At 40.9% G+C, this 26,719-nt stretch overlaps 2 protein-coding genes across 2 annotated transcripts; both read left to right on the top strand.

The window, feature by feature from the left end:
• Nucleotides 1–332: 332 nt before the first annotated feature.
• Nucleotides 333–21,139, top strand: hadhab (hydroxyacyl-CoA dehydrogenase trifunctional multienzyme complex subunit alpha b). Its single transcript, XM_046308940.1, has 20 exons — nt 333–475; nt 1,600–1,641; nt 1,753–1,823; nt 1,914–2,047; nt 6,841–6,979; nt 8,465–8,584; nt 8,903–9,005; nt 9,164–9,286; nt 10,620–10,738; nt 10,920–10,976; nt 11,099–11,208; nt 13,983–14,117; nt 15,026–15,197; nt 15,332–15,418; nt 15,956–16,096; nt 16,382–16,450; nt 18,511–18,706; nt 18,974–19,088; nt 19,255–19,400; nt 20,065–21,139. Exons 1-20 carry the CDS (start codon nt 409–411, stop codon nt 20,208–20,210), a joined length of 2,292 nt encoding a protein of 763 aa, XP_046164896.1. The 5' UTR covers nt 333–408; the 3' UTR covers nt 20,211–21,139.
• Nucleotides 21,140–21,711: 572 nt separating this feature from the next.
• LOC124001812 (kinesin-like protein KIF3B) lies at nt 21,712–26,589 on the top strand. Its single transcript, XM_046308903.1, has 8 exons — nt 21,712–23,677; nt 23,831–23,932; nt 24,358–24,480; nt 24,679–24,797; nt 24,902–25,018; nt 25,350–25,461; nt 25,768–25,952; nt 26,150–26,589. Exons 1-8 carry the CDS (start codon nt 22,112–22,114, stop codon nt 26,304–26,306), a joined length of 2,481 nt encoding a protein of 826 aa, XP_046164859.1. The 5' UTR covers nt 21,712–22,111; the 3' UTR covers nt 26,307–26,589.
• Nucleotides 26,590–26,719: the final 130 nt, after the last annotated feature.

The following is a 26,719-nucleotide window of genomic DNA, read 5'->3' as shown; positions in this document are numbered from 1 at the left end:
CCATGTCTACTGTCTTCCATAGCACTCCATTAGAAAAGAGCCATTATTACAAGAGCCATTATTATAAGCATACAGTAGGTCCAACGTGCTTTAAAGCGAGAGAGAGAGAGAGAGACGCCCTAAATAAATAAAAACGGCAGTGAGAATAGTGAGAGCATCCTGACCTATCATTCTCACCAAAACAACTGACATTATGTGAAGCTGATGAACGTCCCATTTGTCCGAACCGCTCTTGTTTTCTTGCACATATCAACAATAAGTGTAAAAATGATATTAATATTTTTGACAATATAAATAATTTTATGTCTCGCCTGTCTGCAAGGGGGCATAGCAGATTTTTGTCCCACTTTAGATTGCGTCTTCCGGTTGTCTGCAGTCCGTTTGTTTCGGTGTTCTTGACCTCCCAAGATGGCTGGTGTTCGATCCCTGGGTGCACTCTCCAGAATTACAGCAAAGAGATACAACGTCCTCTCAGGTAGAATTGTGTTGAAATGTGTGGAATTGATTCCAAAGTCAACTGTCTTTCAACGGTTTAGCCATGTTTTGGAAACCCGACGCGTCTCTACTGGAGATGCAGCTAACTTGGCTGGCTGGCTAGCTAGCTACCACTGGTATACTTCTGGCAGCTAGTTAACGTTAGCTAATTAATTTAGTTTGCCAGCAACAAAACGTTACTAGACAACTCTAGGTATAGATACATATTTGTTATTCATTTAGATTAAGATAACACGTTCAATTGAGTAAACTTTCACCGCCTGAGCAAATTACTTTGCTATAGATAGCTTCGTCACATGAATGAAGTTCACTAGCTAACGTTAGCTGAATAGCTAACTATGATCACTCACTCACTCACTCACTCATCGTCAAGTCAAACTTTTCCTGCAATTTTGTTGTCTAAACACATCTACACTTTACAATAAACGCTTCCATTTGCCATTCAATGTTTAACAAAATATCAACGTGTCCCTGACTGATGGAGGGAATCTAGGTGAGAGGTCAGTGTCTTGAGGTCAAACCATAGAGCAGGCAGGCAATCATCATCTACACTGAAAAAAAAAAAAAAAAAAAATATATATATATATATGTGTGTGTGTGTGTGTGTGTGTGTGTGTATATGGTATTTATAATATAAAAGCAACATGTATAGTGTTGGTCCCATGTTTCATGGGCTGAAAAACGAATTCTAATTGGCTGGGGCTGGCTCTCCACTGGGTGGGCCTGGCTGCCAAGAGGGTGGGCCTATGCCCTCCAAGGAAGAAATTACAAATAAATTGTAGACTGCAAATTGACCGCAAGCCCAAACAGATATAACATTATGACTAAAATGTAACAATTTAAAACCTTGCTCACATTTGTATATGATCATGTATCTCTATGTGTGGGAATACTTTGGGGGGGGGGGCTTTTCCCTCCTACCATGAGGCTGTCATCAACACTAAATGGGAGTTCTCACCCCCAGGCTGAGAATAAATAAAGTTTTGCCTTATTTGACTTCCCATACAGAGACACATGTATCACCTAAGATAGCTGTATGTTTTCCTGTTATCATTTGTAACTAGCTGAATTAAATGTAACCCTTTTCTTGTTTTATATTTTTAGATATCTCATGTCGTACCTTTTCAGTTGCACGTGCTATGTCAGGTAAGTTGAAAGACTGGTTAGTGGGATATTAACTAATTTGATTAGCCTAATAAAAGTATGGGGTTTGTTAATTTGATATATTTTCATGAGATATTCTCTCTATTTGCACAGCCCGAACCCATGTCAACTATGAAGTCAAAGAGGATGTGGCAGTTATTCGGATGAATGACCCAACTTCCAAGGCAATTTACATAAAGATGATTGCATCTTCCTTGACATTTTTTCAATTCATGCATGAGACTGAAATCTGAATCTGTCTTTTGTGTCTGCAGGTTAACACTCTGTCGGTTCAAATGCAGAATGAGATGATAGAAGTATTTAATGAGGTCTTGGCCAATGATGCAGTCCAGAGTGCTGTCCTCATCTCCTCCAAGCCTGGTTGCTTCATTGCAGGAGCTGACATCAAGTCAGTCACAACTTTCACATATTATAGAAAATATTAGCTTTGGTGACACTTAGGTCTACATGCTGTGTACTCAAAATGCTGAACTCCTTCTTGTTTGATGTTCTGATACCTAGGCCTACACAATATTTAAAATGTTGCATTTTAGTCTAGCATAAAGTATTTCAGCACTATGCAAGGTTCTTGGGTACTAGGTTCTAAGTGTTGTGATTAGTGCTGCTAAGGAAGGGTATATTACTTGAAACTGTCAGTTTTCCAGGTAACTAAGAATTTTGGTTAGCATACCTTTTTTTTCATCAGATGACATCTATTGGCCTTTTTGAATACTTCAGATTATCACAGGTGTCTGTAATTAAGAACACCCCCCCCCCCCCCTCAGAACAGCCTCAATTTGTCAGGGCATAGACTCAACAAGATGTCAAGCATTCCACAGGGATGCTGGCCCATGTTGACTCCAATGCTTCCCACAGTTGTCTGGATGTCCTTTGGGTGGTGGACCATTCTTGATACACATGGGAAACTGTTGAGTGTGAAAAACCCAGCAGCATTGCAGTTCTTGACACAAACTGGTGAGCCTGGCACCTACTACCATACCCCGTTCAAAGGCACTTTAATATTTTTTTTCTTGTCCATTCACCCTCTGAATGGCACACATACACAATCCATGTCTCAAGGCTTGTAAATCCTTTAAACTGTCTCCTCCCCTTCATCTACACTGATTTGAAGGGGATTTAACAAGTGACATCAATAAGGGATCATAGCTTTCACCTCACTTCCCATTCTGTTCTTAATATTTTGTACACTCAGTGTAATATAGTATGTATATATTAGTACCAGTCAAAGGTTTGGACACCTACTAATTCTAGGGTTTTTCCTTTTAGTTGTACTATTTTCTATGTTGTAGAGTAATAGTGAATACATCAAAACTCTGAAATAACACATGGAATCATTTACTATCCAAAATATATATATATTTTATATTTGAGTTTCTTCAAAGTAGCCACCCTTTGCCTTGCAAGGCACACGCTTGGCATTCTCTCAACCGGCTTCATGAGGTAGTCACCTGGAATGCATTTCTATTAACAGGTGTGCCTTGTTAATTTGTGTAATTTATTTTCCTTCCTAATGCATTTGAGCCAATCTGTTGCGTTGTGACAAGGTATGTACAGAAGATAGCCCTATTTGGAAAAAGACCAAGTCCATATTATGGCAAGAACAGCTCAAATAAGCAAAGAGAAATGACAGTCCATCATTACTTTAAGACATGAAGGTCAGTCAATCTGGTAAATTTCAATAAGTTTCTTCAAGTGCAGTTGCAAAAACCATCAAGCGCTATGATGAAACCGGCTCCCATGAGGACCGCCACAGGAAAGGAAGACCCAGAGTTACCTCTGCTGCACAGGATAAGTTAGTGACCAGCTTCAGAAATTGCATCCCAAATAATTGCTTTACAGAGTAACAGATGCATCTCAACATCAACTGTTCAGAGTAGACTGTGTGGGTCAGGCATTCATGGTCAAATTGCTGCAAAGAAACCTACTGAAGGACACCAATAATAAGAAGAGACTTGCTTGGGCCAAGAAACACGCGCAATGGACATTAGACTGGTGGAAATCTGTCCTTTGGTCTGTTGAGTCCAAATATGAGAGATTTGGTTCGAACCGCTGTATCTTTGTGAGATGCAGAGTAGGTGAATGGATAATCTCCGCATATGATCACCGCCAGCAGCATACCACCCTGCATACCACTGCTTGCTTGCTTCTGAAGCTAAGCAGGGTTGGTCCTAGTCAGTCCCTGGATGGGAGACCAGATGCTGCTGGAAGTGGTGTTGGAGGGCCAGTAGGTGGCACTCTTTCCTCTGGTCTAAAAAATGTCCCAATGCCCAGTGTAGGGTGCCGTCTTTCGGATGGGACTTTAAAGGGGTGTCCTGACGCTCTGAGATCATTAAAGATCCCATGGCACTTATTGTAAGAGTAGGGGTGTTAACCCCGGTGTCCTGGCTAAATTACCAATTTGGCCCTCAAACCACCACGGTCACCTAATAATCCCCAGTTTACAATTGGCTCATTCATCCCCCTCCTCTCCCCTGTAACTATTCCTCAGGTCGTTGCTGTAAATGAGAACGTGTTCTCAGTCAACTTACCTGGAAAAATAACTGATACATTTAAAAAAGTGGTTCCACTGTGAATCATGGAGGAGGAGGTCTGATGGTGTGGGGGTGCTTTGCTAGTGACATTGTCTGCCTTGAATTCTAAATAAATCACACACTTAACCAGCATGACTACCACAGCATTCTGTAGCGAAACGCCATCCCATCTGGTTTGCCCTATCAATTGTTTTTCAACAGGACAATGACCCAAAAAACACCTCTGGGCTGTGTAAGGGCTATTTGACCAAGAAGGTGAGTGATGGAGTGTTGCGTCATAGTTCCCACAACTCATTCAAGACTGTTGGAAAAGCAGTCCAGGTGAAGCTGGTTGAGAGAATGCTAAGAGTGTGCAAAGCTGTCATCAAAGAAAAGGGTGGCTACTTTAGAATCTAAAATATATTTGATTAGTTTAACACTTTTTTTTGTTTTTGGTTACTACATGATTCCATATGTTATTTCATAGTTTTGATGTCTTTACTATTTTTCTACAATGTAGAAAATAGTAAAAAAAAAAAAATAATCCTTGAATGAGTAGGTGTGTCCTAACTTTTGACTGGTACTGTATGTATATACACTGCTCAAAAAAATAAAAGGAACACTAAAATAACACATCCTAGATCTGAATGAATGAAATATTCTTATTAAATACTTTTTTCTTTACATAGTTGAATGTGGTGACAACAAAAATCACGCAAAAATTATGAATGGAAATCAAATTTATCAACCCATGGAGGTCTGGATTTGGTGTCACTCAAAATTAAAGTGGAAAACCACACTACAGGCTGATCCAACTTTGATATAATGTCCTTAAAACAAGTCCAAATGAGGCTCAATAGTGTGTGTGGCCTCCACATGCCTGTTTGACCTCCCTACAACGCCTGGGCATGCTCCTGATGAGGTGCATGCAGACCAGACCTGGACTAAAGCATCCGCCAACTCCTGGACAGTCTGTGGTGCAACATGGCGTTGGTGGATTGAGCGAGACATGATGTCTCAGATGTGCTCAATTGGATTCAGGTCTGGGGAACGGGCGGGCCAGTCCATAGCATCAATGCCTTCCTCTTGCAGGAACTGCTGACACACTCCAGCCACATGAGGTCTAGCATTGTCTTGCATTAGGAGGAACCCTGGGCCAACCGCACCAGCATATGGTCTCACAAGGGGTCTGAGGATCTCATCTCGGTACCTAATGGCAGTCAGGCTACCTCTGGCGAGCACATGGAGGGATGTGCGGCCCCCCCAAAAAATGCCACACCATGACTGACCTACCGCCAAACTGGTCATGCTGGAGGATGTTGCAGGCAGCAGAACGTTCTCCACGGCGTCTCCAGACTCTGTCACGTCTGTCACCTGCTCAGTGTGAACCTGTTTTCATCTGTGAAGAGCACAGGGCGCCAGTGGCGAATTTGCCAATCTTGGTGTGCTCTGGAAAATGCGAAACGTCCTGCACGGTGTTGGGCTGTAAGCACAACCCCCACCTGTGGACGTCGGGCCCTCATTACCACCCTCATGGAGTCTGTTTCTGACCGTTTGAGCAGACACATGCACATTAGTTGCCTGCTGGAGTTCATTTTGCAGGGCTCTGGCAGTGCTCCTCCTGCTCCTCATTGCACAAAGGCAGAGGTAGCGATCCTGCTGCTGGGTTGTTGCCCTCTTACGGCCTCCTCCACGTCTCCTGATGTACTGGCCTATCTCCTGGTAGCGCCTCCATGTTCTGGACACTACGCTGACAGACACAGCAAGCCTTCTTGCCACAGCTCGCATTGATGTGCCATCCTGGATGAGCTGCACTACCTGAGCCACTTGTGTGGGTTGTAGACTGTCTCATGCTACCACTAGAGTGAAAGCACCGCCAGCATTCAAAAGTGACCAAAACATCAGCCAGGAAGCATACCACCTGCAGAACCACTCCTTTATTGGGGGTGTCTTGCTAATTGCCTATATTTCCCACCTGTTGTCTATTCCATTTGCACAACAGCATGTGAAATTTATTGTCAATCAGTGTTGCTTCCTAAGTGGACAGTTTGATTTCACAGAAGTGTGATTGACTTGGAGTTACATTGTGTTTAAGCGTTCCCTTAAATTTTTTGAGCAGTGTATTTGCGTGTGTATATATATATATATGATAGATGGCCATGACTCTATGGTGGACTATGTTATACGGCTACTCCTGAGTTACTATTGAGGTGTGGTATCTTTCTGGCGTCTCTTGACTGCTGTAGCATCACCCAAGTGTGAGCTGCATTATGGCAGTAGTGAAGAGTAGCTGGCTACGAGTCCAGTTGCTAGTACGGAATTCTAACTTAATAATTCTATTACGAAGCCACAGACTGCATGGATGGTGCTGCTTGCCTGCTCCCAGCTCTCCCCTTTGACCACCTCCCTCCGCTGACATCAATCAAGCCATGAACTTTATCAACCTTCAGTCTCTTGACCGTCTATCTACTCATGATTGTTGTTTTTAAATGGCTTGTTTGTTTTTTTGCTTTACAGCGCTGAGATTTATTTATGTAATTAATAGCGCTATTACCCGAGTTACTATAGATGACCAAAATTACAGAAGATTCCGCTAGCTTTTCTAAGTTAACAGTATCTTTGCAACCCTAACTCTTATCCCCACACACACTCTCTCTTCTCTCCTTTGCAGCATGATCCAGGCCTGTAACACCTCAGAAGAGGTCACAAAGCTTTCTCAGGAGGGACAGAAGATGTTTGCGAGGATTGAAAAGTCTCCCAAACCTATTGTTGCAGCCATCAATGGCCCCTGCTTAGGAGGAGGCTTAGAGGTGAACAAAGTGGCTACCATTTACACTGTTTTGTTGTAATCGCAGTGTTTAATTTGGAAATGGGGAGATGACGGAACCAAAAGTGAGTCCAAGAGGGTGGTGACCTGGGGGGCTCTGAGGTACTGGAACACATGAATGACAGGCTACTTTGACACTGACAATCTGAGATCAATAAAAAAAACGACCATGTCTTGAATCCATCAATAGTAGGTCTAGGTGTATGGCGACATACGTTGTACAATATAAAGAGGAAATTATAGTCCTAAAAAACTTTCCAGTTTCACTGACTCACCCAGTGATGTGCAGCTCACTCACTGGCGATTGGCTGATACGCTTGTGCCAAAAGCTTCTCTCTCTTTTACTTTGAATGATCAGCATTGTTTTACAATAGGCCTATTTGGAAGTTGATGACTTAGTAGCCTACAGACAGATAAGTCTTCTCTTTTCAGCAGGATCCATTGGCTTTTTAATCTGTCCCCCCCTCGCGATTATATTTGAAATTTTGGCCTGTTTCCCCTACATGATGTTCACTGACCGATTTGCCGCACTTTCACGACTGTAGACCTGCCTTGTGACTGAGCTACACACAATCCACAGCTGGACTATTTAATACAATTATTACCATTTTTCTTTTCTTTTTTCAATTCTCTGTGGATTAATTATAGGCCTACTCCTGGTGTAGTATTCTGAATTATTACATTTCTTTCTGAACAGACAGCAGTAATTCTATATCTTTGGCAAATGTATTTCAATTTATCAGTGGTGCTGCAGCACCCTTCCCACGGCTATGATTCTAATAAGGAAAAAATAAAGTGGAGAGATGAGTTGCAGGCTCATGTCTAATCAGAGCTGGGAGAGAGATCCTAGAAAGACTTGTCTCTCTCACCTTTATTTTATTTTACCTTTTATTTAACTAGGCAAGTCAGTTAAGAACATATTTCTTATTTTCACCTCAGCGAGAGCCACAATTTGGTCTCTAGGCTAGAATGTTGTGTAAACCATAAACCCGGTCTGGCCAACCCAAATCAATTCTTACAATATCGGGCACAGTTATTTTACATTACGATTTTTTTTACGGGGCATGAGAACTACAGAGAAGTCAACTTGAATTAACTGTGATTGCTTTTATTTGAATTTTTACATTGAAAACAAACAAAAATAATAATAATCATGCCACGAGAGGTACTGGATCCTGGGAAATGGGTTCCGGACGGAAACAGTCAAACTGAGAGGCGCCAGATCCAGTTGCGTCAGGAAGGAAATTGATTTATCGGCGTGAGCATCAGGAATACAAAATGTACATAGATGGGACAAAGGTCAATAACATACAGACGTTAAGTCCTAAGGTACATCATATTATTCCAGTATTACGTATCAAAACAAATTTAATTATTCTCAATTAACAAGACCAATTTGAGTTTAGTTCCTTTTCCCCCAAGTTATGTTATTTTCTAAATGCAATGTTTAATGTGTTGTGTGTTTTAGTTTGCCATCGTCTGTCAATATAGAGTTGCTACTAAGAGCAAAAAGACTGTCCTTGGTACTCCTGAGGTGATGCTTGGTCTTCTACCTGGAGCTGGTGGAACACAGAGACTCCCTAAAATGGTCAGTATCTGGCGAAATACTTTATAAATCCATAAACTGTACCTGAATAGCACAGTAACTTTGATCTACAATAGTATTTCAGAGTGATATTAGTGCAATGCAACAGTAAATCATAGTCGCTACAGTATGCACACTGACAACTGCAGAGGGCTTCAGTATTCTTAAGTTGATCAGCTTTGCAGCACGGATTTTGCCTGTTGTAGCAGTGTTTGATTTTCTTGATTTGAGTTCAGCAGATAAAAAAAAAATATTTATATATATATATTTATATATTTTTTTAATGGAATGTTGTCATAAATATCAATATGTTGTCTTTAGGTGGGTATTCCCGGTGCCTTTGACATGATGCTGACAGGAAGAAACATCAGGGCAGACAAAGCCAAGAAGATGGGTCTGGTCCACCAGCTAGTGGACCCACTAGGTATAGTAATTGCTCAACTAATTTGAATCAATATTATAGTAAATATATGTTTATTGATGAAATGTTCATTGAGATTCTTTAAAAAAAAATTTTACGGGTCAGGTACTTTCAGGTCCGGTATCTAAATGCTTCTAATTTATGCCCTTTTGATCTTCCAGGACCTGGATTGAAGAGTCCAGAGGAGAGGACCATTGAGTACCTGGAGGAGGTTGCCATACAGTGTGCCAAAGGAATCGTCAACAAGAAGATCTCTCTCACCAAGGAGAAAGGCATGATGCAGAGTAAGTATTAGACCCAAATACAATGTAGATATACATGGCACTTAGTATAGTGCCCAAAAACAAAGGCTCATGCCAAGAATGACTTACTATACAGTTGTGGCCAAATATATTGGCACCCTTCTTAAATAATTCTCTATTTCTTGTAAAATAAATTGAAATAAAAAAATCCACAACTTGTTACTGGATTTTCAACATTGCAGAACCAATGTTTTTGTTAACTTAAAGGTGCAATATGCAGAAATCGCTCTGCTATTTCCTTATTGCTAAAACTCTAATAGTTCGCCTAATTTCAGGTATATGACAAAACAAGCAACCAAAGTGTAGAGAATCATTGTACCATCTAAACCGCTCTGAAATTATTATTATTATTTATATTTTAACCTTTATTTTACTAGGCAAGTCAGTTAAGAACAAATTCTTATTTTCAATGACTGCCTAGGAACAGTGGGTTAACTGCCTGTTCAGGGGTAGAACGACAGATTTGTACCTTGTCAGCTCGGGGTTTGAACTTGCAACCTTTTGGTTACTAGTCCAATGCTCTAACCACTAGGCTACCACATATTTTGTTTTCAGCTGTTTGAAGCTGGTGTACAAAACCAAAAGTAAAGACACAAAAAACTGACTTATGAACAGGAAGCATACAAATGGCACGCACAGAACAGATCTACTGCTTCTTAGACATGCTTTCAAAGAGAATTACAGATCTGTAACTTGCATTTCTATGTTAATTTGGTTGATCCTTTAAAAAGTTACACATTGCAGCGTTAAGTTTATAATTTTAATTTAGAAAATAAAGACAAATGGCAAGGACAAAATGATTGGAGCTGGTACTTGTTTAATCAGCCTTTGGCCAAGACAAACACTTTAAAAAAAATATATCTATATTTTTTTAATCACGGAGCTGATCTGTTTCCAAAGAGCTCTAATTTTGTTTAATTGGTCAAATTGCTAATAGAAGGGTGGAGCAAACTCAATAATGGATGTGAGAAGCACCTGTTGGGGGTTATCTTTGCCAAAGGCATTATATTTGCTTGTTTTGTCACAAACTGAAGTTAGGCAAATTATTCTAATTTTAGCAAATGGCGGAGTGATTTCTGCATAGTGCTCCTTTTTAAGTTTACAAAAATACAATTTGTCCTGCAATGTTGGAAATACAATAAGTTTTTCAATTTTAACTTAATTTAGAAGAAATGGGGAATTTGGCCACACCTCTGTATATAATCTACATAAAACAAAGGCAGGCTTTTTAAATGTAGGCCTCTCATGGTTGTTGTTTTCCAACCTTGCCATATGTTACCATCACCTTGTTTTCTTTTCACTCCTTCCTCTGCAGAAGTCCAAGATTATGTAATGGGCATTGAGTTTGTGCGACAACAAATCTACAAAACTGTCACAGCCAAAGTCATGAAGATGAGCAAGGGACTGTATCCTGCCCCCTTGAAAATCATTGAGGTAGGAGGAATTTGTCATTTACTTTATCATTCAATAATGATGAGGATGATTATAGTGAGATAATGATATGAAGTGGCAGCTGTTTTTGAAAGTAGATGCAGAGCTCCAGAATGGGTTCACTCACACCTTGGTTTTCTTAAAAGACACTTAGGACTTCTCATTCCCCTTTCTCCCCCGTCAGAGTGTGAAGGCTGGCTTGGAGCAGGGCCCAGATTCTGGCTATTTGGCGGAAGCACAGGTGAGAGAATATACATTGAATTAGATTAGATTGATTATGAATACTGTAAAAATGTATAATGTGCTTATCAATAAGTTGAATGGTTTTGTATGAAACATTTTACAATTATTATTTTGTTACAGAACTTTGGCAAACTGGCAATGACCTCTGAATCAAATGCGCTGATTGGCCTTTACCACGGCCAGGTGGCATGCAAGAAGAACCGCTTTGGAGTCCCTGAGAGACCTGTGAAGTAAGTGATGACCTTTGACCCAAAACTAGTTAAATGGCTATATTTTGGTTTTAATTAGTGAGAAATGCAAATTGTATTACAAATATTAGAATACTGATCAGACGCAGCTCTGAGATCTCTGGAGCTCAAAACATTTATGCTGATAGGTCATGCCATTAACCCCTTACACTTGTGGGAATTAGCCTATATGGATAGGGCGAAATAGAAGTTTTCCTTTATTGTACTTTTCATTGACACCCCTCCCCCATCACTCTCCTTCTTGGTCAAATAGTCCTCACACAGCCTGGAGGTGCGTTTTGGGTCATTGTCCTGTTGGAAAAACAAATGATAATCCCACTAAGCGCAAACCAGATGGATGGGGTATCGCTGCAGAATGCTGTGGTAGTAGACATGCTGGTTAAGTGTGCCTTGAATTCTAAATAAATCAGTGTCACCAGCAAAGCACCATCACACCACCTCTGTGCTTTACGGTGGGAACCACACATGTGGAGATCATCCGTTCACCTACTCTGCGTCTCACCAAGAGACAGCGTTTGGAACCAAAAATCTCAAATTTGGACTCATCAGAACAAAGAACAGATTTCCACCGGCTTAATGTCCATTGCTCGTGTTTCTTGGCCCAAGCAAGTCTCTTCTTATTGGTGTCATTTAGTAGTGGTTTATTTCCCGCCATTTGACCACGAAGGCCTGATTCATGCAGTCTCCTCTGAACAGTTGATGTGTCTGTTACTTGAACTCTGAAGCATTCGTTTGGGATGCAATTTCTGAGGCTGGTAACTCTAATGTACTTACCCTCTGCAGCAGAGGTAACTCTAGGTTTTCCTTTCCTGTGGCGGTCCTCATGAGAGCTAGTTTAATCATAGTGCTTGATGGGTTTTTGCGATTGCACTTGAAGAAACTTTCAAAGTTCTTGAAATTTACTGGATTGACTGACCTTCACGTCTTAAAGTAATGATGGACTGTCGTTTCTCTTTTCTTATTTGAGCGGTTCTTGCCAAAATATGGACTTGGTATTTTACCAAATAGCCTTATCTTCTGTATACCATCCCTACCTTGTCACAGACAACTGATTGTCTCAAACGCATTAAGGAAAGAAATTCCACAAATGAACTTTTAACAAGGCACACCTGTTAATTGAAACGCGTTCCTCATGAAATTTGTTGAGAGAATGCCAAGAATGTGCAAAGCTGTCATGAAGGCCAAGGGTGAAGAATCTAAAATATATTTAGATTTGTTTAACACTTTTTTTTAGTTAGTACATGATTCCATATGTGTTATTTCCTTGTTTTGATATGTTTGCTATTATTCTACAATGTAGAAAAATGTAAAAAGAAAAATCCTGGAATGAGTAGGTGTCAACTTTTGACTGGTACTAAAATAATATATATATATTACTACCACTGTTCAAAAGTTTGGGGTCACTTAGAAATGTATGTGTTTTGCATGAAAACATGCATGAAATGCAAAATGAATAGGAAATATAGTAAAGACTATATTTGAAATAATTCTGTCCTTCAAACTTCGCTTTCGTCAAAGAATCCTCCATTTGCCGCAATTACAGCCTTGCAGACCTTTGGCATTCTTGTTGTCAATTTGTTGAGGTAATCTTAAGAGATTTCACCCCATGCTTACTGAAGCACCTAACACAAGTTGGATTGGCTTGATGGGCACTTCTTACGTACCATACGGTCAAGCTGCTTCCACAACAGCTCAATAGGGTTGAGATCCAGTGACTGTGCTGGCCACTCTGTCCAGTGTGTCTGATCTTTTGCCCATCTTAATCTTTTCTTCTTATTGGCCAGTCTGAGATATGACTTTTTCTTTGCAACGCTGCCTAGAAGGCCAGCATCCTGGAGTCGCCTCTTCAATGTTGATGTTGAGACTAGTGTTTTGCGGGTACTATTTAATGAATCTGCCAGTTGAGGACTTGTGAGGCGTCTAAGAAACAAACTAGACACTAATGTACTTGTCCTCTTGCTCAGTTGTGCACCGGGGCCTCCCACTCCTCTTTCTATTCTGGTTAGAGCCAGTTTGCACTGTTCTGTGAAGGGAGTAATACAGTGTTGTACGAGATCTTCAGTTTCTTGGCAATTTCTCGCATGAAATAGCCTTCATTTCTCAGAACAAGAATAGACTGACGAGTTTGAGAAGAACGTTCTTTGTTTCTGGCTATTTTGATCCTGTAATCGAACCCACAAATGCTGATGCTCCAGATACTCAACTAGTCTAAAGATGGCCAGTTTTATTGCTTCTTTAATCAGAACAAGAGTTTCCAGCTGTGCTAACATAATTGCAAAAGTGTTTTCTAATGATCAATTAGCCTTTTAAAATGATGAACTTCGATTTAGCTAACACAATGTGCCATTAGAACACAGGAGTGATGGTTGCTGATTGTAGGCCACTGTACACCTATGTAGATATTCAATAAAAAATCTGCCATTTCCAGCAACAGAAGTCATTTACAACATTAACCATGTCTACACTATTTCTGATCAAATTGATGCTATTTTAATGGACAAAAAAAATGTGATTTTCTTTCAAAAACAAGGACATTTCTTAGTGACCCCAAACTTTTGAACGGTAGTGTATACTAAATAAATAAATCTCGTTCAACCAACAGCCTAATGTCTGAACAGTCGACTAATTGGGGTCAGCCCTAGTAAAGAGTTAACATGGTAACTGGAAATATAGTAATTTCAAAAATCCTCCTTGGTGGACAATCATTTCAATCTATTGTATTCTAACCATGTGTTTCTTCATCCCTGATCCACCAGGAACCTGGCCATTTTGGGAGCAGGTCTGATGGGTGCAGGCATTGCCCAGGTGACTGTGGACAAGGGCATTCACACTGTCCTGAAAGACACCACTGTGGAGGGCCTGAGCAGGGGCCAGCAGCAGGTCTACAAAGGGTGGGTTTACCAGAGAGCGATAGGTCACTGCTAACTAGCTATCGATTCTACATCGGCTACACAATGTCCTGGTTGTCTGGCATATGGGGTCACAGACAGGACGGTTGCAGTTAAAACTCATAGAAATGGTTTCCTACAGATTAAGTCTGGTCTTGGACTAAGAAGCATTTTTATTGGAGATTCTCTATTTTTTTTTTGCACAGGACTAGGCTTAATCTGTGTCTGGGGAACCGGCCGTAGTTCACCAAAATTACATCATGGTTTCGTTACTCTGTAAGCAGTCTATGGACAATGTATGACAGCAATCCATGCTTTGGTATAGTTTCCCTGGCACTGTTTCCACATGCTTACGTTTTAGTAATTGTGGCATGTGTTTGCATTTTTCACTTATAAAGTTAAAATGATTTGACCTTGAGCTTCACAATCAATTTGAGATACTTTTGGATGATTTGGACGTGAAAAATGCTAGTATCCCTTCACATGAATGGGATTTGTGCCACAAATGCTAAATGGTTAGCTTGTGGATACAGTGCCAGGGAAACTAAACTAAAGCATGAAATGCTGTCATACCTTTTCCATAGACTGCTTAGAGGGTAAGGAAACCAATGTGTCATTTGGGTGAACTATTACATTTACATCAGCAATTAGCCTTCCTGGGCACATCAAGAGATTTTTCACCTAGTGAAAAACTACTGTCTCAAAGCGCTTAAATGGTAGGCTACCTGTCACCCGGTTCCCTATCCCTTTAAAGAATAGTTGTAGTTGTTGAAGGGACTAAATGAATGTTGTTGAACCTGCCCTAATCACTCTTGACAGACTGTTAACATAAAATGTAAATCGACTAACTGACGCACACGAGATTTGGTTCTAGGTCCCGAGAATAAACCTGCCCTCACTTTCCTCACCAGCCTCAATGACAAAACCAAAAAGAAAACCATCACGTCATTTGAGAGGGACTTCACATTGGCCAGCTTAACTGGCCAGTTGGACTACAGCGGCTTTGAGAAGGCTGACATGGTCATAGAAGCTGTGTTTGAGGACCTCAACATCAAACACAGAGTCATCAAGGAGGTGGAAGCTGTGAGTAGCACTGAATGTTAAAATCAGCGCTGTGTTCATTAGGGCACGGAACAAAAAGCGTTTTCTCACAACACGAATAAGCATTTCTTATTGGACAAGATGTTTGTTCTGAATGAACTTTTGTTTGATCGCAGGTGATCCCCCCTCACTGTATATTTGCTACCAACACGTCTGCTCTCCCCATCAAAGATATCGCTGCTGCTAGCATTAGGCCAGAAAAGGTATGTTTACTTAAGAGTTCAATGGGGTTAACATTCCTGTTTAACAAAAGGCTGTCCCTTATGGATCCCGTTGTCTACAATAACCTCTCTACATGTGTTGTGTGGTTGGGGCTGGGTACTGTGAGAACAAAAAAAAAAGTTGTTGCCGTCTCTGTATAAGTGAGCAAGCCTTGGACGAGTAAGCCTCGTCTGAATCAGTACCGCCAATAGGGACAGGAGCTTGTCTCCTGTTTCTGTATTGTAGGCAGGGTTTTAAATGAACCTTTTATTGGTAGCATGTGAAAATTGATTTGAGATACTGCCTATATAAATTCTAGCTGCTTTTGAAGCACATGTTGTGCCCTAGAAACAAATATGTAACACTGTAAAGACATTTTGTTTATTATAAAAGCTCAAATGTTGATACGAATACCCGTCATCGAAATTACAAAGTCATTTGTGGAGTATTAGGTTTCTAGATGGTTTAAAAGCACGAGTTGGTTCTTTGTATAAATGGATACATGTAAATAAAGTTGTATTGTATTTTCTATCGTGTAGGTGATTGGCATGCACTACTTCTCTCCAGTGGACAAGATGCAGCTGTTGGAGATCATCACTACAGATAAGACCTCTAAAGACACCACTGCCTCTGCTGTAGCTGTAGGCCTGAAGCAGGGCAAAGTTATCATCGTTGTCGGGGTGAGTGAGCTTCTGCTCATTGCTTACTTCCTGTATTCTCCCTAAGTGTGTTGATAAGCATAATGATGCTAATAAATGGATTTTATACATACATGCATACATACATTTTTCCTTCTCATTTTGTCTGTCATAGTCGAAGTGTACCTATGATGAAAATTACAGGCCTCATCTTTTTAAGTGGGAAAACTTGCACAATTGGTGGCTGACTAAATACTTTTTTGCCCCACTGTATACATATGTGTGTGCTTTTCATGTGCCCATAATCATTTGTGTTTTTGTTTGCAGGATGGACCTGGGTTCTACACCACCAGGTGTCTTGCTCCTATGTTAGCTGAGGCAGTGAGACTCCTACAGGTTAGTGTTATTACACACACACACACACACACACTGGACATGTCCGAATGCCCATACTAGCGTACAACATACTTCATCTGCATACTATGTATTCATCGTCGCATACTGTTTAGTAGAAAGTATGCAGTATGTGACGGACAAAACGCAGTAGCAGCTCCTGACTGGCTTAGTAGGTGGGGCGGGGCCGAGTGAAGGTCGATTTTTTTCCAAATTGAACAGACCTGCATCGCATTAACCAGCCTGATAACTGCTAATTTGAAATTCAATTAATTCATCTAAACTGAATAGAATAGCAATGGTTATACACCTTCTCAGGCTGGTTATAGACAGACTATCACATTCGCCCTATAATTAAATGGTTAGCCTAGCTTACAAAACTAGATAAATCCATATGTTGAAATCAAAAGGCCTGATTAACATGACATCAATAACGTATATCCATATACCGAGTCCCCGGTACCGACAAATCCAGAAATGAAAAGATGGTTTAGTAATTACTTTAAAAGCTCTGAGGAAGGCCAAGAAACACTTTTCAATGAGAAAACAGAAATCCACTTTGGTCAAAAAAGCCAGCTCTTCATTTGAACAGTACTTAAGTAAAAATACGTTAAAGTACTACTTAAGTAGTTTAAAATATATATATATATATATATATATTACCCTTTTTTGTGGTATCCAATTATTAGTAGTTATTGTCTTGTCTCAACGCTACAACTCCCGTATGGGCTCGGGAGAGACGAAGGTCGAAAGCCAATGTGTCGGAGGAAACACCATGCACCTGGCGACCTGGTTAGCGTGCACTGCGCCCGGCCCGCCACAGGAGTCGCTAGTGCGCAATGAGACAGGGATATTGGCCAAGCCCTACTGGCCAAACCCTCCCTAACTCGGACGACGCTAGGCCAATTGTGCGTCGCTCCATAGACCTCCCGGCTGTGACAGAGCCTGGGCTCGAACCCAGAGTCTCTGGTGGCACAGCTAGCACTGCGATGCACTGCCTTAGACCACTGCGCCAACCGGGAGCCCACTACTATTTATATTTTTGACCACATTACGTCACTACATTCCTAAAGAAAATAATGTATTTGTTACTCCTCACATTTTCTCCTGACACCCAAAAGTACTTGTTACATTTTGAATGTTTAGCCGGACAGGAAAATTGACTAATTCACGCACGTATCGATTTGTAAGTCGCTCTGGATAAGAGCGTCTGCTAAATGACTTAAATGTAATGTAAATGTAATCCCTGTTCATCCCTACTGCCTCTGATCTGGCAGACTCATTTAACACATTCTTTGTTTGTAAATTATGTCTGAGTGTTGAACTATGCCCCTGGCTATTAATGTAAATACATTTTTTTTTAAACAAGAAAATCTAGTCTGGTTTGCTTAATATAAGAAATGTTTAATGATTTTTACCTTTTAATACTTAAGTATATTTCAAACCAAATTCCTCAAGTTGTCTTTTGCTGGGTTACTTTCACTTGACTCATTTCCTTTGAAGGTGTCTTTTACTCAAGTATGAAAATTGTGTCCTTTTTCCACCACTGTTTGTGAACACCACCGCAGAAGCTTCTCCATTTGGCATCTTCCCAATTTAAGTAGCCTAGTTTGGTTGTTTAGCTACTTGAAGAGAATTAGGCCCTATCACTCGAAGCCCACCTCTTCCAATGCATTGTAGAAGTGTGCATTGAATTTATAATTTTATTTATTTACACACTATAAAACGTTCCATTTTCGCATACTGAGAATTTGTAAAGCGCGATTGCGTTGTTTCACGTTGTTGGTTAATTTCGGTAGCACATCCCCATATCAGATGATCATGTTGTCAAAGTCCAAATGAATATGACATCAGGGCATTTAAAGTGTACTTCATTATCACAATGTGAAAACACATTTTTTTTTCCCTCATTCAAACAGCCTATTATTTAAGATGCAAGTATGGATATTTGGAAATGGACACTGTTGTCATATACAATGTTGAATTGGAGGGGGTATTTCATGCGTCCCAATAATAACAATAAAAAAAGATTCACCTGTATGTTGGGCTGTGTGTGTTCTCAGGAGGGAGTTGACCCCAAGAAGCTAGATGCCCTGACCACAGGCTTTGGGTTCCCAGTGGGCGCTGCTACACTGGCTGACGAAGTGGGCATTGACGTGGCTGCCCATGTAGCTGAGGACCTGGGCAAAGCATTCGGATCGAGGTTCGGAGGTGGAAACGTTGAGGTGCTGAAGACTATGGTGGAGAAAGGATTCAAGGGTAAATTATCTTGTTTGTAGGACGTCGAGACGAAGACTCTCTTTTCTTAATCAATATTTCCTTGACTCTTTGCATCCTCTCACCTTGCCTCTTTCTCAAGATGCGTTGGGGAGGGACTTTGAATATTGTTGTCCATTGAGGTTTGAGGAGGCAAGGAGAGCGAGGACGTGTGGAATTGAAGAAAACTGTAGAGTGGCAAATGATATATTGGGAAATGCATGGTCATCATCGTTGGTATATCTCATACCCAATTAATTTAATCAACAGGCCGCAAATCAGGGAAGGGCTGCTATGTCTATACGCCAGGACTCAAAAGCAAAGACGTCAACCCCGATATTGAAGACGTCTTGGAGAAATATAAACTGACACCAAATCCGTTAGTGTGAGTAGTAACCACTGGGGAAATGTCCCCTCTAAAGCAAGTTAAAGTACATTGAATGCATGAACAACAAAAAAATGTACCTTTTGCATTTGCTAGCTGTTACCAACGGAGCCATATAGAATCATACACACCACCACTTAACCCTGTCTATATCTTCTCTTTCCAGGTCTTCAGACTCTGATATCCAGTACCGTCTGGTCTCTCGGTTCGTCAACGAAGCAGTTATGTGTCTGCAGGAGGGGATCCTGAACGGCCCTGTGGAGGGAGACATAGGAGCTGTGTTTGGTCTGGGATTCCCCCCTTGCCTTGGAGGTGGGTGTTCACTCCATACCAGGGGTATTCATATGTTATGAGCCTGGCGGTCCAGACAGAGTACTGCTGGTTTTCTGTTCTATATAATTAATTCTGATAATTAACTGCCCCCAAATTAGTGTCCCAGGTCTAAATCAGTCCCTGACTAAAAGAACAAGAATGAAAATCGGCAGTGGAACTGAACTTGAGGTCTAGATTTGAATATTCCTGCTTTATACTATGCTATATACCACTTACAGTACAGTGAGTGTGTACATGTTTAGTATGTGTATCTAATCCCTGTTGGAATTGAACACATTACCTAGCACCATGCTTTTACCAGCTGAGCCACACACACACAGGGTGATCACATGACATGAGCATCAACCAGTTTAGTGTTGTATGTGGTGTTGAACTCTTTTCAGGTTTAACAGTAGGCAGATAGCCTTTTGTGCTACAATTAGGAGTGTTATTGTACCTTCTCTTTGACCTTCCCTGTTTAGTTCTTTTCCGGTTTGTTGAGCCGTACTTGACTAAAATAATTTCATTGTCCAATTTGAGTATTTCAGACTGAGCTATCAGATATGCCTATATTATTATAAAAAGCTTTCATCATGGGATGACGCTTTTAAAAGGAATCATACTAACCGTGTATCAACCTTCTCTTTAAACCTTTTCTGTTCAGGTCCTTTCCGGTTTGTGGATACCTTTGGTGCCAACAAGCTAGTAGAGAAGATGAAGAGGTATGAGGAGGTTTACGGTAACCACTTTACCCCCTGTCAGCTACTGCTGGATCACGCCAAGGACTCCAGCAAGAGATTCCACAAGTGACTTTCCTCATCACCATGTATCACTACCACCTAATAGCAGGCTGCCATTAGAATGGGCCTAGGCCGTATATTTGTCTGTTAAAGAAATAAGCCCTGAGTTTAAAGAGATGGTTCGACAATGAAACCCTTTATCTCCTTCCCCAGAGTCAGATTAACTCGTGAAAACGATATGCAAACTATTTTCGAGCAAAGACTGAATGTAAGCTAACGCTAGTTAGCATTTGCTCGCGAAACTACCTCTAACTTCCCTCATTCTGGACGCAGAGACGTACAAATTCTATCCACGAGTTCATCGGACTTTGGGGACATTGATAAAGGGCTTCATTGCCAAAATTCTGAACTATCCCTTTAAGTTAAAGTTTGGGTTGCAGAAGAGAAATCATGAAAGTGGCCTGTTTTTACAAATCACTAAACAAAATAAATGTTTTCAAGTTGTAGTCAGAGATTTCAGAATTCATGGCTAACAGGAATCTATTTTTTATGGTTTGGTTGTTTTTTTTGTATTTTCTGAACATTTTCGTTTTGTTTCCTTTTTGATAATATTCTACTGTAATATCCATCTGAGGCAGGAGTAGACCCAAGGGGATTCTTAATCTTCTCACAATGCAAATTAAATTCATGGCTACATCTCAAATGGCACCATATTCCCAATGTAGTGCACAACTTTTGATCAGAGCCCTATGGGGCCCTGGTCTATGAGTGCACTATAAAGGGAATAGGGTGCCATTTCAGCCTTCATAAGTGACTGGTCTTGTCCCACACTTCTTGGCTTGTTCATGTTTTATTGATTGTCATCTACTAATGAGGTAAACATTTTTATATGTATTTTTTTTTATATACATTTATCAAGGTCTTTATTCCATGGTTTGGGCAGTGATTGTATGAATATTTAGAGTCCGTAAATTAATAAATAATCATGCTGAAGTCAAATGTGTAGGCCTATGTATATTCTTTGATTTTCAATGAATGAAAATCAGATTGGGCTAAATGTGTCATTTGTTTACTAGGCCTATTTTGATCACATGTATTAAAGAATTGCATTAGGCTACACTTAGTTACAAGATTTTTGATTTAAGGCGGCAATCGGCAGTAGAAACAACGTGTCCTTCCCACCCCAGTTTCGGGTAAAAAGCAGAGGGCTGAGGCTGGAGAAATGTAACCACTTTCCAATTCACAGGCAGGGCTATGATGCAAGGGCTGGTCATCCATTAAATGATTGTTTTAACCATAGTTTGAGGTTATATAATGTTTGTTAACATTTACTTGGTTTACAGACATTGGAGCTTATGACAAGCGTATGTTTTGGGTTCAGATGTTAGAACATTTGAACTAAGCTCATGAGGAATTGAAGTTATATTCTTGACGAATCAATGGGTACATTTCAATTTAAGTCCAAAAAAATGTATAAAAATGTATGTAGCAACTGCTGATTGCCCCTTTAATCCAATTGGTTGTGTTAGTCACATGCCTTGTTCCTATTGTCTGCAGCAGAGCGACGGGTGTGTACCGGGGGACTGGGGACGTATACAGGGTTGGGCAGGGCTGGCCGACGGCGGTATTTTCCAGCGGTGGTGGCGCAGCATCCTTTGTACCATGAAGCCTTGGTGCGGTGCATGCCGTTTGAGAATGGTGGAGGCCGTTATCATTGTCAGGATCAAGGAGGATGTTCCTCAGATTTGGAGATAAAACACGTAGGCTACGCAGGGTATGTCCGTGTTATTAGGTGTGTCTGATTACAGACTGTTAACATTTTCTGCGAATGACATGAATTGGTGTACCTGAGTATTGCTCAGCGGAGCTGCGGTGCGAGACGTGTAATTTCCTTGATGCGCAATTAGCGACGTATACCGTGGAAGTGTTGCGGAGAAATCAATTTTACGGTCAAGGATCGAAGGACTAAATATGTCGAGACAGTGCGAGGCTGTGAAGGTGGTCGTGCGATGCCGCCCATTCAACAGGAGAGAGGAGACGATGGACCACGATAACATATTGGAGGTGAATACAAAACTGGGGCAGATCACATTGAGGAACCCAAGGGCGTCACCTGAAGAACCCATGAAATCGTTCACCTTTGATGCAGTCTACGACTCTGAGTCGAAACAGAGCGATATTTATGATGACACAGTTAGACCCCTTGTAGACTCCGTGTTGCAAGGATTCAACGGGACCATATTAGCTTATGGGCAAACTGGGACAGGTAAAACCTTCACTATGCTAGGTATGCCCACAGACAATGAGAGAGGGATCATCCCAAATTCATTTAACCACATTTTTACACAGATCTCCAGGTCTCAGAATCAGCAATATTTAGTTAGGGCATCCTATCTAGAGATCTATAGGGAGGAGGTCAGGGATCTGTTATGTAAGGACAACAACAAGAAACTAGACCTCAAAGAAAACCCAGATTCAGGTGTCTATGTCAAAGACCTGTCTTCGGTTGTCAGCAAGAATGTCACGGAGATCGAACATGTCATGAACATAGGAGACCAGTCCAGGTCTGTGGGATTCACCAATATGAACGAACGCAGCTCGCGGTCCCATGCCATCTTCATGATCACAGTGGAGTGCAGTGAGAAAGGTGCAGATGGAGAGGACCACATACGGGTTGGGAAGCTGAACATGGTTGACCTGGCTGGCAGCGAACGTCAGAGAAAGACTGGTGCTAATGGGGAACGCCTGAAAGAGGCCACTAAAATCAACCTGTCCCTCTCAGCACTGGGTAATGTCATCTCCGCTCTGGTGGATGGGAAGAGCACACACATCCCTTACAGGGACTCTAAACTTACCCGCCTGCTCCAGGATTCACTTGGTGGCAATGCAAAGACGGTCATGGTAGCCACTCTGGGACCAGCGTCCAAGAACTATGAAGAGTCCCTAACGACCCTGAGGTACGCTGACAGGGCTAAAAATATAAAGAACAAACCCAAGATCAATGAGGATCCAAAGGATGCTCTGCTGAGAGAGTTTCAGGAGGAGATCACCCGCCTGAAGGCCCAACTGGAGGAGCGAGGGATGCTGGCAAAGGAAAGGAGGAGGAGAAGGAATAGCAGAAGACTGACTAAAAGTATGATTGTGGAGGATGTAGCCCACAGGGAAAAGGATGCGGAACTGTGGAAGGCTCTGGAAGCAGAATGGGAGTGGAATGCAAAATACTATATGAAGGAAGAACAGGAAAGCAAGAGGAAGAAAGAGGAGGAAAGAAGTATAGCGATAAGTAGATTCAAATCCATGGATAACTCTGTAGAGGGCCGTTCCGAAAAAGTTGTTACATCCACGATACCGATACATAGAATGAGATCTGCGGAGGATAACCCCAAAAAGCTTCTTCCCACCAGCGCCCATAGCAGCCCAGGGGCCAGAGAGAAATGGAAGCCATTTGGTGAGAAGGAGCAGATGGAAAATGAAAGGATGATGGACCACATGCAGAAGGAACAGGAATCCATGGAAAAGATTATTGAGAAATATAAGGTGACAATAAATATATTATTATTTACTCTGTTTCTGTATATGAGACAATAGTGCATTTTGGTTTAATATGAGCAATGATTCATTGGTCATGATACAGAGCATCAGTCTTTCCAATAATCAATTATCCATATTACCACGTGTCTTTCCCTCCAGGCAATGGAGAGCAAAATATTGGCTGGGGGAAAGAACATTATTGACCACACTAATGAGCAACAGAAGATGCTGGAATTGAAGAGGCAAGAGATTGCAGAGCAGGTGAGAGATCGTCTACAAACCCATAGGCTATGATAGATTGGGGGAGTCGTGGCGAAGACACAAAACAACTAGACTATCCCTCTAGTATATCGGAAATATTGCTGTATGTAATGACCATGTTGCAAGTGGTAATTCTATATCATATTATATTTCTCAATGTGCATCCAGGTTTATGCATTGTTTTTTTTTCTCTCTGTGTTCACGTATCTTAGATTTTGGTAAGCATCATGGAGAATGGCTGTATATATATATATATATATATATATATATAGATAGATAGATAGATAGATAGATATAGATATATATATAGATATCTCATATTATGTGAGTGTAGGCAAGGCCTAGCTATATTGGGTTTACATAAATGAACAATGACTCCACAAAGGAATTTCCCTGGAATAAAAGTCATTTTTATTTGTATTTAGATAAGACGGGAGAGAGAGATCCAGCAGCAAGTGATGGCTCAGGATGAGGAGACAGGAGAGCTGAGAGAGACCTTCTCCTCCCTGCAGCAGGAGGTGGATCTCAAGACCAAGAAGCTGAAAAGGGTAAAACAGATGACTAACCAATCCTTCCATATACATAAAGCCCATATACTGTATGATAATTATTATGACCTCATGTTTAATTTTAACTGATTTGAGACACAATTCTATTTCCTAATTCTAGGTATTTTGATAAGGGTGTTATAATATTTAATGGAGTTATTTTGTTCTCCTATTGTGTTTCCTCTCTCGTTGATCCAGTTGTATGCCAAGCTGCAGTTGGTGAAGGCTGAGATTGGGGACGTCATTGATGAGCATGTAGTAACCAGACAGGAGCTTGAGCAGACACAGAATGAACTCACCAGAGAACTCAAGTTCAAGTGAGTATTAATAACTTGTAATCATGCAAGTACGCACGCAACACACACACAGACTACGCCAATTTGGCTCACTTTTTACAATATGTTTTATGTTTTACCTGCAGGTATCTCTTAATTGAAAATTTCATCCCCCCTGAAGAAAAGAACAAGATTATGAACAGGCTTCACTTTGACAGTGAGGAGGACCAGTGGAGGTTTAGGTCCTCTGTTACTTCAGAAAGGTCAGTGAGTTCACCCAGTCTACACTAGTCCATACTACACTCTTAGGAAAAAAAGGAACCTACAAAGGTTCTTTGGCTGTCCCCATTGGAGAGCCCTTTGAAGAACCCTTTCTGGTTCCAGGTAGAACCATTTTGGTTCCAGGTATAACCCTTTAGAGTTACATGTAGAACCCTCTACACAGAGGGTTCTACATGGAACCCAAAAGAGTTCTACCTGGAAAAGTATTAAAAATTGACTACTTTGTCACAATATGTTATCTATACTTTTTTTCTTTTAACTCCTTAAATAACTCCTAAACTAGTCTTTCCTCCCATACACATCTTATTGCAGTAAATCGGCTTATCAGGTGAAACGAAGGCCCACTTCTGTGGTGGGATACAAGAGACCTATCAGCCAATATGCACAGATGGCTGTCACAACAGGAGCTCAGTCTAGATACCGGGTGGGTTGGTGCTAGGTTTTGTATCTATGGAAATCTATATATTTGAGATTGAAATTTAGTGTAGTGTAATTTTGCTAAATGTATTACATGTGCTAGATGGAAAATGTTTAATCAGTTGTATTTGACAGTATATGATTTTAAAAAACTTTGCTCATACTTGAGGTCCATTGACATACTGTACTGATTAATGTCCAGAACACAATTTCCACCCATTTTATTGAGTCATCAATTGCAGATGCTTTCCATCGTCGCCGTCCATTACATTAAACTTCCTCTCTCTTTCTCTCTCATTCCTTATTCCTATAGGCTGAGAATGTAATGCTCCTGGAGCTAGATATGAGCCCACCCACCATGTACAACCTCAACCTTAATGGAGCACACCTGGAGCAGGCCTTTGGAGGTCCCGGTAGCCCCAGGAGAGACCTGCTAGTCAACGTCCCCTTCAGGGACAGGACCACTGCATCAGGAAGGGTCCGGAAGTCACGATCCTGGTGAGTTACAGTACCTGTAGTAACCTGTTGAGTTTAACCTGCAGAGGACTCTATTAGAGTTGCTACCGAATTGGCTGATTAACTATTATCTGATTAGTCTTTCCGACTTTACTAATAATTGGCAGCATTTAGAGCCATGAATTTCATAATTTTATATGCATTTGTTTTTGCTGTTATACCCTTTTCTTCGTTCCCAGGTACCAGGCACCTCGCTCATCCTCTTCATGCGTCTCCTCCTCTTCATCATCCAGCTCTATAACACAAGGACCCCAGACCCAGTGCTCTCCTCACCCTCAGAGACCCTCCTCAGCCATCTATACTCGGTTGGAAGGTGCCATTCCAGGAAGCCCCTGATTATAGAACATTCCAGTGTATATCATATATGCTTATTTGCTGTGTTACACTTTGAAATTGTTGATTGCATAAAGTATTATTTCACCAAATTCAATTTGTCTGTAACCAAAAGATTTGCATAAGACTTGTGGAAAATATTGTAAAGCTGAGCTTTTCATTATTTTCTCTTTTTTAAAATATTATTATAGCTTATGCAGATGATGACTGAAGTAATGTTTAGCTTTAGATGTATTGAAACATCAGAATAAATGGTACAAACTGTTATAAATAACATGTATGAGCCTACATTTTTTTTAGGGAAAATATAAAATACCTGTCTTTCAAGTCAAATGAACTGCCACTGACCAATAATAGGGAGAGGAGAAAAAAAGCACCAGCCTAAAGGTTTGCACGAATTTGATTAATTTTAAAGG

The sequence above is a fragment of the Oncorhynchus gorbuscha genome, linkage group LG17 (genome assembly GCF_021184085.1).
Source record: "Oncorhynchus gorbuscha isolate QuinsamMale2020 ecotype Even-year linkage group LG17, OgorEven_v1.0, whole genome shotgun sequence".
NCBI classification, from domain to species: Eukaryota; Metazoa; Chordata; class Actinopteri; order Salmoniformes; family Salmonidae; genus Oncorhynchus; species Oncorhynchus gorbuscha.
The sequence above is the reverse complement of the archived record's forward strand: the minus strand, read 5'-3'. Positions and strand labels throughout refer to the sequence as shown.